Below are 13,129 nucleotides of genomic sequence, written 5' to 3'. Positions count from 1 at the left end.
AATGTAAAAACTCACAAGATCAGAGCATTGATTGGCTAGTAGAGTTCATTTGACAGAAATAACTTTTTTAGAGAGCATCAATAAATAAATCACTACTCCAACCTCTGCAACAATAACTGTGTTTAAAAAATAAAATTCAGGGCTTTGTTTTAGTTTTTACACCTCAACTAACAGATCAGTGGCAATCTTATCAGCTGCTTACCAGTATACTTCTATCTCTAAACACTTCTATAGAGTTTACAGCTATCAGTTCTTAAAATAAAGCCCATTAGCAAATGCTTGTAAATCGACTTTGGTATAATGTGGCTTCTGTAAGGAAAGCATTGCCATTTACTCCTACTCTTGAAAAATGTGGAATATGTAAAAATTCTCTTAAGAAAGGATGCTCTTTTATGTTTGATCTTTGTATACTTTCAAGACTAATCAAGAAGAAGGGAGATTTAATCCTTGAAAGAGATAGCAGCTAAAAAGCAAGCTCTAAGTGATGTCCATGTGTTAGAAAAACAAATTACTTGTTGGTGGAATTGCATTATTAATGTTTAGGGCGTGATATGCTTCAGTGATCTCAGACCTAGCAGGAGGTAAACAAAGCTTGGGGAAAATGATGTACCACTGATAGTGGACACAAAGAATGAAGAATTTATGGGACACATGGACATTTGGCAGAACTCCCAAGGTAAGGAAGAAACCAATAAACCCAACTCAGCAATTGTGCTGAAATCAGTTCCAACTTGATAAAAGGTAATTCCTGCAAAGGGAGATCACAACCACCAATTCAAGGACCACTGACCCAAGAAATCCACCAAACTAAAAGAAGGCTGAGCATACAGACTGATTAGCACGGGAAACGAGAATCATTAGCCAATAGAGGACAAAATACTAATTAATAAGAGAACTATGGAGCTTGTAGACAATGAACACTAATTCCTTTGTTTGCTAAGATATATAAATACTAATAAGTTTTGATATTTGGTGTGCTTGATTTGTTGAATACCACTGAGCACTCAGACTTGCACAACTCTGAAATAAGTAGTCTGTGTCTTTCTTGAGTGTGTAATTATTGGCTTGTTGCACACTGGGTAATGAAGCTGATTTTTGCAGACAACCCTCTGAAGATATCAGGGCCTCCCAATTCAACTGAGCTGACAAATTTGGTGGAGCTGTAGCTGTGTCGCACCTATAGCAACATGAACATGTGTCCCAAGCACAGCTGAAATATGGCAAGCCTTGCACCCTCCCAGGAATTTGTTCTCAGATCTAACACAAACAGATATAAAATATACAACAGAGGGAGGGTACTGACTGGAGGGCTGGCATGCTTCTGTTGGGGTGGTGAGGCTGTGTTTCTTTAGCATCACTGTTCAATCAACTTTTTATTTCTGAAGTCCAGTTATTTGTGACTTCCTTTGGCTGATCAGAGGGGAGCAGGCAGAGGGGTGCATAGTGCACACTCCGGATCTCCGAGATGCCGCTCGCCAAGGCTTTTGTCCCAATTTCTGGTTAGGGCCTCGATGATCCGGTCTGATCACGCCGGGTCCCTCTGGGCCTAGCCCCCGTGGCGGGGAGCCGTTCCGTGGCATTCCGCGCAGCCAAGCACCGCACTGCAGCCCGCGGGGATTGCCCTCGCTTCGTCCCAGCGTACCCGCTTCCTGGCCAGCGCCCGGGGACGCCTCCAGCCCCGCCACGGCGGAGCTCCCTGACTCGCAACACGGTACTAGACGTTCCGGCCGGGCCCCGCCGTGGGGCGGTGCGGCAGGCGCACATGTCCCGGGCCCGCCCGCCCGGCAGGCACCGCCCCCGCCTCCGCCCCCTGCCCGGCCGGACACCGAGCGGCGCGGCGGGGCCTCCCCGGCTGCTGCCACGGCGCTCGGCTCCCGCCGCCCAGCGCGGGGCAGCGCTGCCGCCAGAAAGCGGCCCGGCCGCCGCGCACCCTCCTGCCGCTGGGCATGAGCTCCGGCTCCCCCGGCGGCCGCAGCGGTGCCAGTGGCGGCGGCGGGCGGCGAAGGAGGCGGCGGCGGCGGCGGAGGAGAGGGGGGGCCCCGGGAGCGGCGACCTTCGCAGGGGGCTGCCGCGGCGGGAGATGCGCTTGCTCCCAGCGGCGCCAGGAGCAGCATGTTCCCCGGTGCCGACAGCGCTAGCAGCACGGCCGGGCAGCCCGAGGCGGCGGGGGCCGCCGCCCCCGGCCCGCTGGGCTCGCACGGCCCCGGTGGCGAGGCGCGCCGCCGCAGCGCCCCGGCGGCCGCCGCTGTGGTCGGCGGCGGCGAGGAGGAGGCGGCGGAAGACGAGGAGGACGAGGATCCCGGATCATCCCGCTTCGTGCTGGCGGCGGGACTGGGGCTTCTGGCTGTGTCCGTCGTCCACCTGGGGCAGGAGCGGGCCGAGGCGGGGGGCGGCGGGCCGCCGTGCCTGGCGCTGCTGCTGCTCCGCCTCGCCCTCTACGTGGGCTGCGCCGCCGCTGCCGCCGCGCTGGGCACCCTGATCGTCCTGATGTGCCGCGGCCGCCGCCGCCTGCCGCCGCCGGACTTCGCCGCCGTGGCTCCGGTCCGGCCGGTCGCGGGGGTGAGTAGCGGGAGGGGAGCGGAGCGGGCGGTGGCCGCGGCGCGCCCTCCCTGCCCGGCGGCGGGCGGGGACGGCGCGGCCCTCGCTCCGCCGTGGAACGGCGCGCCACCCGGACCCCGTGTCCTGCTGTCCTACCGCGGCCGCAGGAGCCTGCCCGCGCTCTGCCGCCCGGCGGGGCTTTAAATGACCAAAGTTGTGTTGGACGGTAGCAGGCGCAGCGGAAAAATCAACACTTTGCACCCGAGAGACCTCCGGATTGCGGGAATGCTCGCAGGGTGGTTCGCTGTGTTCGCTCCACAGTGGCCGTTGTCTCAAATCCTTTTCTGCTCCTCCCATTGCAATGTCACTGGTAAAAGAGAGACTTGGTCGAGGAGGCAGCTTAGTGTTCCTTTAATGCGTTCTCTGAAGTCGGACAGCTTCAGATAGTGTTATCATAGTGCTATTTTGTACTCAAGCCGTTGCAGAGCTCTATGCAAAAGGGAAACAATTTCATTTTCTGTACATATTCCAAAATGTACTAGCGCACAAGCTCTTCGTAGCTCACAGCTTAGTATTTTTCGGGTTCTTCTGAATGGGACTGATAGCACGAGGCATTTGGAAACTTTCCTCCCATCCACAGCCCTGTTCCCCATCATCCAGTGCTTGGGAGCTGATCCTAGATGAGCCTGCAAAAATACCGCTGAAAATTTAGAATCTGCCCACAGTCCTGCTTTGCAGTGGGTCACAGGGATGTGCTGTTGAATGTTACAGCTGGCAGCTCCAGCCTGGAGCCCTTGGCCCCTCACGGTGACTTGTAGGTGTGTTAGCACTTGAGCTGCCGCAGCAATAAATAGACTGTACTGCGTAAGTGCTATTTCCCTTCAGTAATGTTGGGATACTTGAGAGCGCTCTGAGAAGGAAAAGGGAGGGAATTCGTGTCGCCCGGGTGTGCAGCCCGGCTGTTCTGGTAACCCAGTTTGTTACATTTGGTACACGCACCCTCCTCGGCAGTAAGTAAGTAGCGCTGTCACGTGTGCCTGGGGCTGCAGCCCATGCCTCTGAGCTTGCCGGCAGGGCAAGAACCCAATACAGATCACTGGCTGAAACTGTCGTCTTTCTGTCTTTTCAAGTTGCTGACAACCTGTAGTAATGGTTTATTCCTTCATTCTTTGACCTAGGGAGAGAAGCAGCCTGTGTTTGGGAGCAATGTGCTTTTCCTGTCTGCATTTAATGGAAGCCGGCAGAGTATTGTTGCCGGTAGGGATCGTTTGGCTGGGCTTTGTTGAATTCAGTGAATAATACAACTTGTGAAGGTGCATTCAGGATATGTGTGTGGCTCTGTCTGATACTCATTTTGTCTTATTGGTAGAATTTTTTAAACATCCTCTTTGCTTTGAACACTCAACATCATACTCAGCTTTCTGAAGGAAGGGAGGAACAAATAATGTGTATGAGCCTTAAGGTGGGAAGTAAGAAGGTGTAACACACAAGTGGTAAGCAAAAGGTGGGTACAGCTAGGGATTGTTCAGCTGGATTTTGTCAGAGGAGTGCTAGGTAACAAATGTGTGTTAGGTGCATAAGCACCTTCTAGTAAAGGACTATGTGCTTTTGTTTTTAGCCCTCTAGCTATGTTACACCAAACAGAAAAAATATGTAAGTGGATCAATTGATTATCAAAACAACAATTCCTGTTGCTTTGAGATTTACAAGAATAGATGTTTCTGTGTCAATGCCATAGCTCCAGTGGCATTTATTTACTTCTGTCCTTATCTGAGCATCAGGTGAGTTAGCTTACTTTTACACAGTACCAAACATATCTGTACATAAACTTAGCAATCAAAATCTCCCTGCTGACGCAATGAGGAGCAACATTCAGGTTTGTGAAACAGCCAATTTAATTGGGGAAGCCAAAATTTGAAGGACAAAAAAAATATATTAATTTCTTTGTCTCCTCCTTTGTGAAAAATGTAAGCCTACTGAAAAACATAAGCCTACAGAACAGCAGTGGAAGTAGAACTGTCCAGAGACAAATAGCCACCTCTGCAACTGTACCATCTGCACTTTCTTTTTGTGATGTGTTACTGTGCATTTCTCTTGAAGATGTTTTGTTCATCTGTTGGATTTGTATGTATTAATGGTGCACACCTGCTGTTGTGTTATCTAATTTATAGCGTTTGCATTTATTGTAGCTCTATGGGATGTGTTTGTTGTTTCAGAGGGGAATTGAAATTTGGTATTTAAAATTCACTGGTAAGGCACCAGTACCTGCTAGAACCCTTTTCCTGGCATTATTTTGTTACCCTCTCCTTGACTCCATTCAATTTTTTTTCCTCCCTCTTTGCACTGTTCCCAAAAGTTTACTTACATGAAGGGGATGTTCAAAAAAGGAGTGAGTCTTTTTACCCTTTCTATTTAGAAGATGTAATGCCAGGCATCTTAATTGGGTTTCTCATACCTTCAATTTATAGTTTTATTGATTTCTTTCTAGTACGAAGTGGCTTCAGGACTGAAAAGCTTCTTGAAGAGTTTTTCTGAACATGATTTTGTATACATGTAGCAGACTTTCTAATTGGAGCTTCAGCAAAATGTAGGTGAAGAAAATAAAATTGTCTAGATAGGCAGCCTATAGAAATGTAGGCCATTCACTAAAACTTCCTAATTTAGTCTTTTAATTTTACATCCTTTTGCATTTACACTGCTTTTTTATTTTTCAGTTGTTGCTCTCATGCTTTTCATAGAGCCTTATGATCCTTTTGTCTTTTCTGGGAGCCAGTAGTACTATGACATAAAGCTATAATTTTTTTCAGCCTTGTTTTTTCTTCTCCTCAAGAATAAGGAAGAACTACCTGTTGGTCTAATAATTGAAAAAATGTAAGGTAAAAACCTTATTATGACTGGCATCTCACTCTTCATGTGTTTTATGTACGAAATTTAGACAATTCACTTTTCAGTCTTTGTGAGATTTTTCACATGGGGTTAACAAATGAGGAAACATTAAGTGTTCAGGAATAAATGTTTACTCTGGTTGTAGTCAGACTCAGCTCTTGGAAAGCTAGTGGGAGTACTCTAGACCAACTTCAAAGGGGAGTTGAATGGAGTCCCTCGTGCTGAGCTGAATAAAGGGAGGTTTTGTACATTCTCAACTCAGCAACCACTGAGCATGTGAGAGTTCAGTGCTGTTGATTTTCATGGTTTGTGCAAGTGAGCAATATGAGCGAGGAAGTACAGTGGTGCAGGTTTGGATTTCAGAAGAACAAGGTACATATATTTTTCTTCCATTTTGCCTGAAGTTCCAACTAGAGAAGCAATCTTCTCGAACATAAAGCTGTGCTTTGTCCATTTTTTGTGTAACTCCTTTGGGACTTGAAAGGTCAAGACTTCCTTCTGAAGTCAGGTATCTCAGAAAGAGCACTTGAAATCTGCTGAGAATTGCAAAGCAAGCTGTGTGATTTATATCCCTATGATAAATTGTGCTTTCAATGTATTTTTTTGTAGCTCTGTTCATAAAAACTATCTGGGCAGTCTCCTGGCTTCCACATAAAAATATCTCTTGTTGGAAGAGAGGTGCACAGGCAACTCATAATAAAGTTTTACTTAATACTTTAAGTACTTGCAGGTACTGATAATACTGGTAAATAGTTTCTATTGATATTGAAATAATAGGAATTGAATGAGTTCCTTGAATTGTACATTATATTATTGTCAGGTATTTTTCAGCACTTTGCAGGAGCTGTTTTAGGACAAGATGATTCATGGTGGTGGAGAACAGCAAAATGCAAGGCTGCAAAAAGGCATGATGGCCCAATTGTACTTTAGTGAGAATGTCTGTTCTGTCTGTTTTAAAATTCACTTCTCAAGTACCTGTGGACTTGTTCATAGCAAAGATAGCCTTGGGTTAGAACATATGTAATCCTTTAAAATTCAAGTTTGCTTCCAAAACTCCTTTTACCTTGTGTGGTTGTAGAGGGAGATGACTTTGACTCATGTGAAGAGCCATGTTAACCAAGGTAGTGGGAAGGGAAAGGAAAACTTTTCCCACGTTCGTGTGAGTTGTTTCTCTGCCAAAAAAACTGGCAGAGATGGGGTTTTCTTTTCAGCATAATGTTTTGACTCTGATTCAAAGCAAAAGCTCCAAGTAACAGAGAGTTGGGTTATCAACTTCTTTTAAATAATGCAAAAAACAATGATTCGTTTATTAGATTTAAGTACTGCATTTTAAATTCAGATTAAGTGAATGATACTCTGTATAGAGAAGGATCTACCTGGTCTTTCTGCAACACTTACAGAAGGATAGTCAATGTGCTTTTTGTCTCCAGTGAAAAGGGTACATGGATTTTAATGTCCTGTCTTTAGTTTCCTACAATTAACAGTTGTCAATTATTTTTAGTATTTCTTTAAAACTCATCTCCTGACATATTTGGTCACTATTGTTTACTACAGTTTAATAGCTCCCAATTATAAGAGAGTAAACTAACACTCTCCCTTTCTGGCCCTAAAGCCAAATCACATTACATGTGATCATGTTTTATGTTCCTAAAGCCTCCTTCCATCCACGAACGTGTATTTTTGTGAATTTGCCATTAGTGCAGGGGGCGTGGGTAAAGCTTTTTTTCATTGGATCAGGTTGTCTTTGAAGTATCTGGATCCTGGAACGTAGTACTGCTTTTTATCCAATCTGTAGGAGGATGTATAGTGAAATGGAAATGGTCCCAATCTTTCAAGTGTGATGGCAGCTTGACTGAGGTTGAGTATTTGTCATAGTAGCCGAGCTGAGTGCTCTGCCCTTTGTGAAGAGCATAAGGGAAGCAGAGAGAAAGAACACAGGGTTTTATTTTCCTTCTCTGTTGGACTTTTGCCATGAGATGAAGCATGTGAAGGTAAGCTTGGAGGAGCCCCAGCAGCTGTGGAAAGGGGAAGGTTTGCCATCTGTGGGCAAAAATTTCAAGTGGGATGCAAAAGAATTCTTGAGGCAATAAGTAGTTTGGAGGAACTGTGAGGGAGAGGAGAAGCTTCCTAACCCCTTCAAATTTTGATCTGTATGCCTTAGTAAGACTTTAAAAGCATTTATGGTTTTTTCTAAATCTAAAGCTAAGCATCTTCTATGATCTGTCTCATTCTCTGACTGCACAGGGGATATTTAGAGCTCTGATATTGCAGGATTTTTTTAAAAACAACAGCAGTCTCTGGTTGTGGCACTTGTATCACACTTTGGACTGTTTTGGGCTTGCAAACAGATATTCTGATCTAGTGCCAGTCTTTTAATTGATGGTTTGTTTCTGGATTGAAAGGAGAAGATATGTTTAGTGTGTTTTTAACAGAACTCAGAGTCTCATGCATTTATTCTTAGTTCTGTCTTATTTATAGGCAGGTCAATAATGAGCCTTTGTTGATATGGTTGAGTTTACTACTAGGAAAGTCATGAAATCAAAATAATAAAAATATATTTTAGCAATTTCTACCAATTCCATGAATATTTTAAAATGTTAAGGGAACGTTGCATGAATTGCAAGTGTTCTGCTATAGTTCAGCAAGGGCCTGTGGTTTGGACATTTCTGGTACAGTTTATTTTTAGGGATCTGTGGAACATCTGTTATAATTTGGGATTTATAAGCCTTTTCAGAATTGGAACTTTGTTAGGACTGCATATGTTGATGACCTGCAGGTGTAACTTTGGAGTGATAACTTTATTACAGGAGTCTGACCTCAGGAAATGAAATGTTTTTCAGACTCTGATACTCACTCCTTTGTCCCATAACTCTTTAGCAGTGAGCAGACTTAGTTTTCCACACATTTTTCTCCATCATGTATGTTTAGAGATTTCTTTTATTCATCATGTATATTTAGAGATTGCTTGTTTTGTCATGCGGTCCTTTCTGATTCCTTTCATTGGATCCTTTTTTGTCAGCTCTGCATTTTATTGTTCTCGACATTTAATTTTCTCAATTTTGTGTTGGATTGACATCTCATATTTTGCTGTGAATGGGCTGTTTTTACCTTTGTAGGGACTGCTTCTCACATGAACAGTGTTCTATGATTCAAAACATAACTAGGGAGCTAGCTCATTTCTCCTGATAACCAAGCTCTGCTGAGTCAATAAGGATGGATGGTGGGCTCCTAGAGATCTTACTGTCCAAGTCTCTTGCAGGGAGATCCTAAGGGTGGCTATAAAACCTCTGTAATAAGGTCAAGAGTGAAGACATCCTGCATTCAAGGTATGCTTTGACATTGAAAATAGTGTAGGCATGTATCAGAAACATTCTGAAAATCACATAAAGTTCTCTTATATTGGCAAGTCTTGGGTTTCTTGCTCTTTGCAAAGCACAGCAGCAGAAGTTACCTAAGGAAAGAGCCAGTTACATAGAACACTGTATCCTCTCCCAAGCTGTTACTTCAAGTGGCTAAAAAGATAAAGAAATCATGTAGTCATGAGGGGAACAGATTTGTGTTGTGTCTATGGGAGGTTTTTGTGACCAGTCATTCTATACCATTTTTCCCCTATTAAATATGCACAGTGAAACAGAACAAGTTAATGGTAATAAAATGAATGATGATGGGTTTTGTGGTGCTCTTGAAAACAGAACACCCTAGAAAATGTGTGTATGGTAAAAAGTCATGTGCAGGGAGGGTATAGCAATAGGCCTCTCAGGAGTTTCTCTCTGGTTGCTAAGCTGAGACTCTGCATCTCAGGCATGATTTTGTGCTGGCTTTTCTGGCGTGCCAGCAATTTAGTTTTCATGCCATATGGCTCTTTTGGCCTTGAAGTATAGACCATAGGTTCTTGTCATCTCTTTTTACAGAGGAGGAGAGTGTGGAAATGTTCAGTAAATTGGGGCTATGCCTGTACCTTGAGAATTCATTTAAGGCTTTATTTTGATGGCAATATTAAAAATTCCAGCCCAGGATAATGCTCCACTTCTTGCTGAGCAGTGATTTGAATGCTAACTTACCAATTATTTCTTAGCTGTACTGATAGAATGAAAGAAGTACCCGAGAAATGTTTCATTTTCATATTCTTATTCTTATCTGTCTGGTATTCTATGAAATCTCAAGTGAAGAAAGTTCTATCCTAATTACAAAGTTTTTACACTGCTGCAGTTTTACCAGTTTTAAACAGCTAAGATTGAAGATCCCCATATGATAAACAGAGTTTACATATTTCAGGAGCTACTACATTAGTAGAAATAATGAGATATCATAAAATAATTACCAAGATAATGATGCTTAAGATAACAGGATTAACATGCTTTAAGTATGTTGACTTTTAAATTGGTAGTTATGGTATCTGTTAATGCTGACTGTGACAGATACATATGTGCCTTGTAATCTTAAATAGACTATAAGTAAAGATTAAAAAATAACTCTTGTGAACATAAATTTGTTTTTGCATCATTAGTTGAAATAATGTTGGGATAATAACATCTCTATGAAGTAATATGTGGATAAGAACACATCTATCCATATCTGTTAAATATGAATTTATGAAGAGCTCAGTGAAGTATTGTTTGAGGCTGTGACTCTTTGTTATCAAGGTCCAGTCTGATATTAATGTATGTTTTTACAAAGATAAGAGGAAAGGTAATACTGCAACAGTGGGAGGAAAAAGTAACTATGAGTAACTGGTTTGTTTGTGTATGCTGAATTAGATGCAGCCTTTCCCTTTTAGATCCGTGATTGAACTGTCTCATCCACAATGCCCATTTATATTGTGGCATCTGTTGTGATCTCTGCTCTAGTTTTGTTGTAATTGAGATAATGTAATAGGAATAATTGTAAATTTTTCTCTGCTTCTGGCCTTAATTCCATGGCAGAGTAAGGCTGCATGTGGTGTGCCTGTAGCAGGTGCCTGGCTTTTTGCTGCTCTGTTTTAAAAATTGCATTTGATACAAAGTGTTGCAAATGAATTTCTTGATAGTGGAAGGTACTCCTGTGTTCTCTGTGCTTTGCCATTTAATAAGTATTGTTGCTGAAATAATTTCTTAATTCTTTTTCATTTAACATTTATTGTTGTCTTCAGAGCTAATTTAAAATTACTTATATAGTTTAAATGAATAAATGACATTTCCTTAAGTTTTGAATCTGTAGGAGACTGAACCTAGGACAGAATTTCAGGTTCAATGTCAGCCTTTTTTTTCCTTGACCAATTCAGACTGTTGTTTTCTTCATCATAAATAGTTTTCAAAAGTTTCAAACAATGAGTGCTGTTCAGAAGTCTACAGGAAATGCACACATCCTTTTTTTTTGGCCTCTAAGCAAAGTCAAAACTGAAGAAAACTTGAAGTGTTCCAGGAAACAGGCCTCCCTGTTTGTTAGCAACCTCATTCTTAGCATGTACATTTAAAATGTTCTCCACCCCTACCCCTTCAAGTCCTTTTGTTAAGTTTTATTTATGTTTCAGTCTGGTTTCTGTCATTACTTACCAATGAAATCCACAGACAGGAACCCAATTGTCTTGACACCAATTAAAAAAAGATAAATTATTGAGGGCTATGATAGTGCAAGTCAGGACTTAGAGGAACATACCAGGTTTTATTCTGCATTAAGGAGTATCTAAACTAGAGCTTTGACTGTGTTAAATCCATTTACAAATGTTTTTGGCGCAGTCAGGGTTATGCCAATTATTTCATGAAGCCTAGCACCATTTTTCTTCAGATGAATGACATGAAGAAAAATGTGAAAACATTCAAATCTAAGCTTTCTAGCTGAAACTGTTTTCTACATATGCCCTCCATCTGACTTGAGTCAGGGGAAGGAAGAAAGTCTTTCAGCTGTTAGAGCTGAGCTTGGACTGTGAATTTTCTGAAATCCTTTTATTATCACAGATGTTGGTTATCAGCATTACCAGGTTGTTAGTGGTGTTTTTAAGGTGTTTACTGCCATATGTCATCTAACTTGGGAGTGCCTGCTTATTTAATTAATTCATCACTTTTATTGTCACAGAAACAGTACTTTTTGAAAGCAAACCTAAACTAATAAGGCTTAAGTCTTGATCCTGCTAAATGCAAGTTCATAAAAGGGGAAGAAAAAAGGAGTTTGATCAGTTGTTTTAGACAAGGCACCTTTAGATCTGGTATATTATGAATAATGAAATTTAATTAACAGCTCTCTGAAGGGTCATCAAAGATCATGAATAGTTCAGGTTGGAAGGAATATCTGGGGGACATCTAGTTCACTCTCTTGCTCAGAGTGAGGAAGATTGAGAGATGGAGACCCCACAGCCTGTCAGCACTCCTATTCTGATACTTGAGCAGCCTCATGATTAAAATAGTTTTGTCTTGTGATGGAAATTTCCTGTGTTGCAATGTTTCCTAATGTCCCGTGCATCTGCAAGAAGAGTCTGGCTCCCTTTTCTTTGTATCCTGTCATTGAGTAGATGGAGACAGCAGTAAGGTCTCCCTGAAGTTTAGTTCTTAAACCTGAAGTAACCCATCCAGAATCGCAAGTTAATAGTGGAACAAGTTACTTCTTGCAACTATAGATCCCCTCTGAAGATTGCTTTCTTTCTTTTTTTTTTTTTTGTTTTTAACTTGTGTTTAAACTAGTTTTGAAAGGAATTATTTGGTGAGCACTGCATTTGAGCACTTACTGATGCTTTAGGCCATAAAAAATGCTTCCTGCAATGTATGTGGTGCAACTGTAGATGCCTAAGTTAGCTTGAGGTCACTGACCTCCATGCAGGTAGGACTCAGTTCAGCAGAAGGATTAGCCTTGTAGGACACCTAAGCTGGCATGAGTGTTAAGGAAGATGGAGTGTGTTGAGCATGGATCTTGAGTCAGGATTGTTGGCTCATGTTTAGGAGTTCTTCACAGAAAGACCTGAGTGAGTTTGTTTAATTGGGTTTACCCTTCCCCTAAGATACTTGGGGTATTTCACGTCTCTGTGAGTCTTCTCTTTTTAATTTTTTAAAAAATGCAGCTTCCTGCTGCAGATAAAGCAGAAAATAATTATGTGACTGGCATTAACACAGCTTTGAACAGTGTTGAGGAAGTGTGATAACATTAGCAGCCAGAGATGATGTGTTGGAGCCTTACAAATAGTGTTAGGTGACCTTACAAAGAGACAAAATACTTTTCCTTACTGTTTAGCTGGGTATGGCTGAAGCTTTTACCAGTGGTCAGATCAAAAAGGGGCTTGGAAATCTATAGTGGTTCACTAAGTACTCTGTTCTCACACCTCATTAACTATAGTCTTAATAGTGAGGGGGGGCTGCAGATGGAGGCAAATGTGCTGAAGTCCTGCTGCTCCTGCCATTGGTGGTGTTGTGGAGGAGGGAAGCAATCAGCTGGAAGACCACAGTCATGGTCTCAGAATAGCGACTGGAAGGACTCCAGGGAGTGCTGCTGCATTCATCCAAAAGGTGGAACAAACCAGCTATGGGCAGGGGGGCACTCAAGACATGGAAAGTACCTTTCCAAGTCACTTTGCTGTGTGATAGGTGTGAGTGAGCCTGAAAAGCTTTATTTTGCTGTTAAAAGTAGTGCATAGACTCCTTTATCTAGGTTCTATTAGATGAACTTTGTTAGACTCCTTATGCACGCATCTGAAGTAGACAAAAAACATTAAACCAAAATACAGATTATTAGGCTGCAAATT

The 13,129-nt window shown here is 42.6% G+C and overlaps 1 protein-coding gene across 1 annotated transcript in view; it reads left to right on the top strand.

The window, feature by feature from the left end:
• The first annotated feature begins 1,841 nt into the window (after window positions 1-1,841).
• SNX25 (sorting nexin 25) overlaps window positions 1,842-13,129 on the top strand; it is an 80,887-nt gene continuing 69,599 nt past the window's right edge. Inside the window, exon 1 of the mRNA XM_064710531.1 lies at window positions 1,842-2,559. Within this exon, the coding sequence (XP_064566601.1) occupies window positions 2,113-2,559 (447 nt within the window). The 5' untranslated portion in view covers window positions 1,842-2,112. The remainder of the gene's footprint in view (window positions 2,560-13,129) is intronic.

The sequence above is a fragment of the Zonotrichia leucophrys genome, chromosome 4, assembly GCF_028769735.1.
Source record: "Zonotrichia leucophrys gambelii isolate GWCS_2022_RI chromosome 4, RI_Zleu_2.0, whole genome shotgun sequence".
NCBI lineage: Eukaryota > Metazoa > Chordata > Aves > Passeriformes > Passerellidae > Zonotrichia > Zonotrichia leucophrys.
The sequence above is the reverse complement of the archived record's forward strand: the minus strand, read 5'-3'. Positions and strand labels throughout refer to the sequence as shown.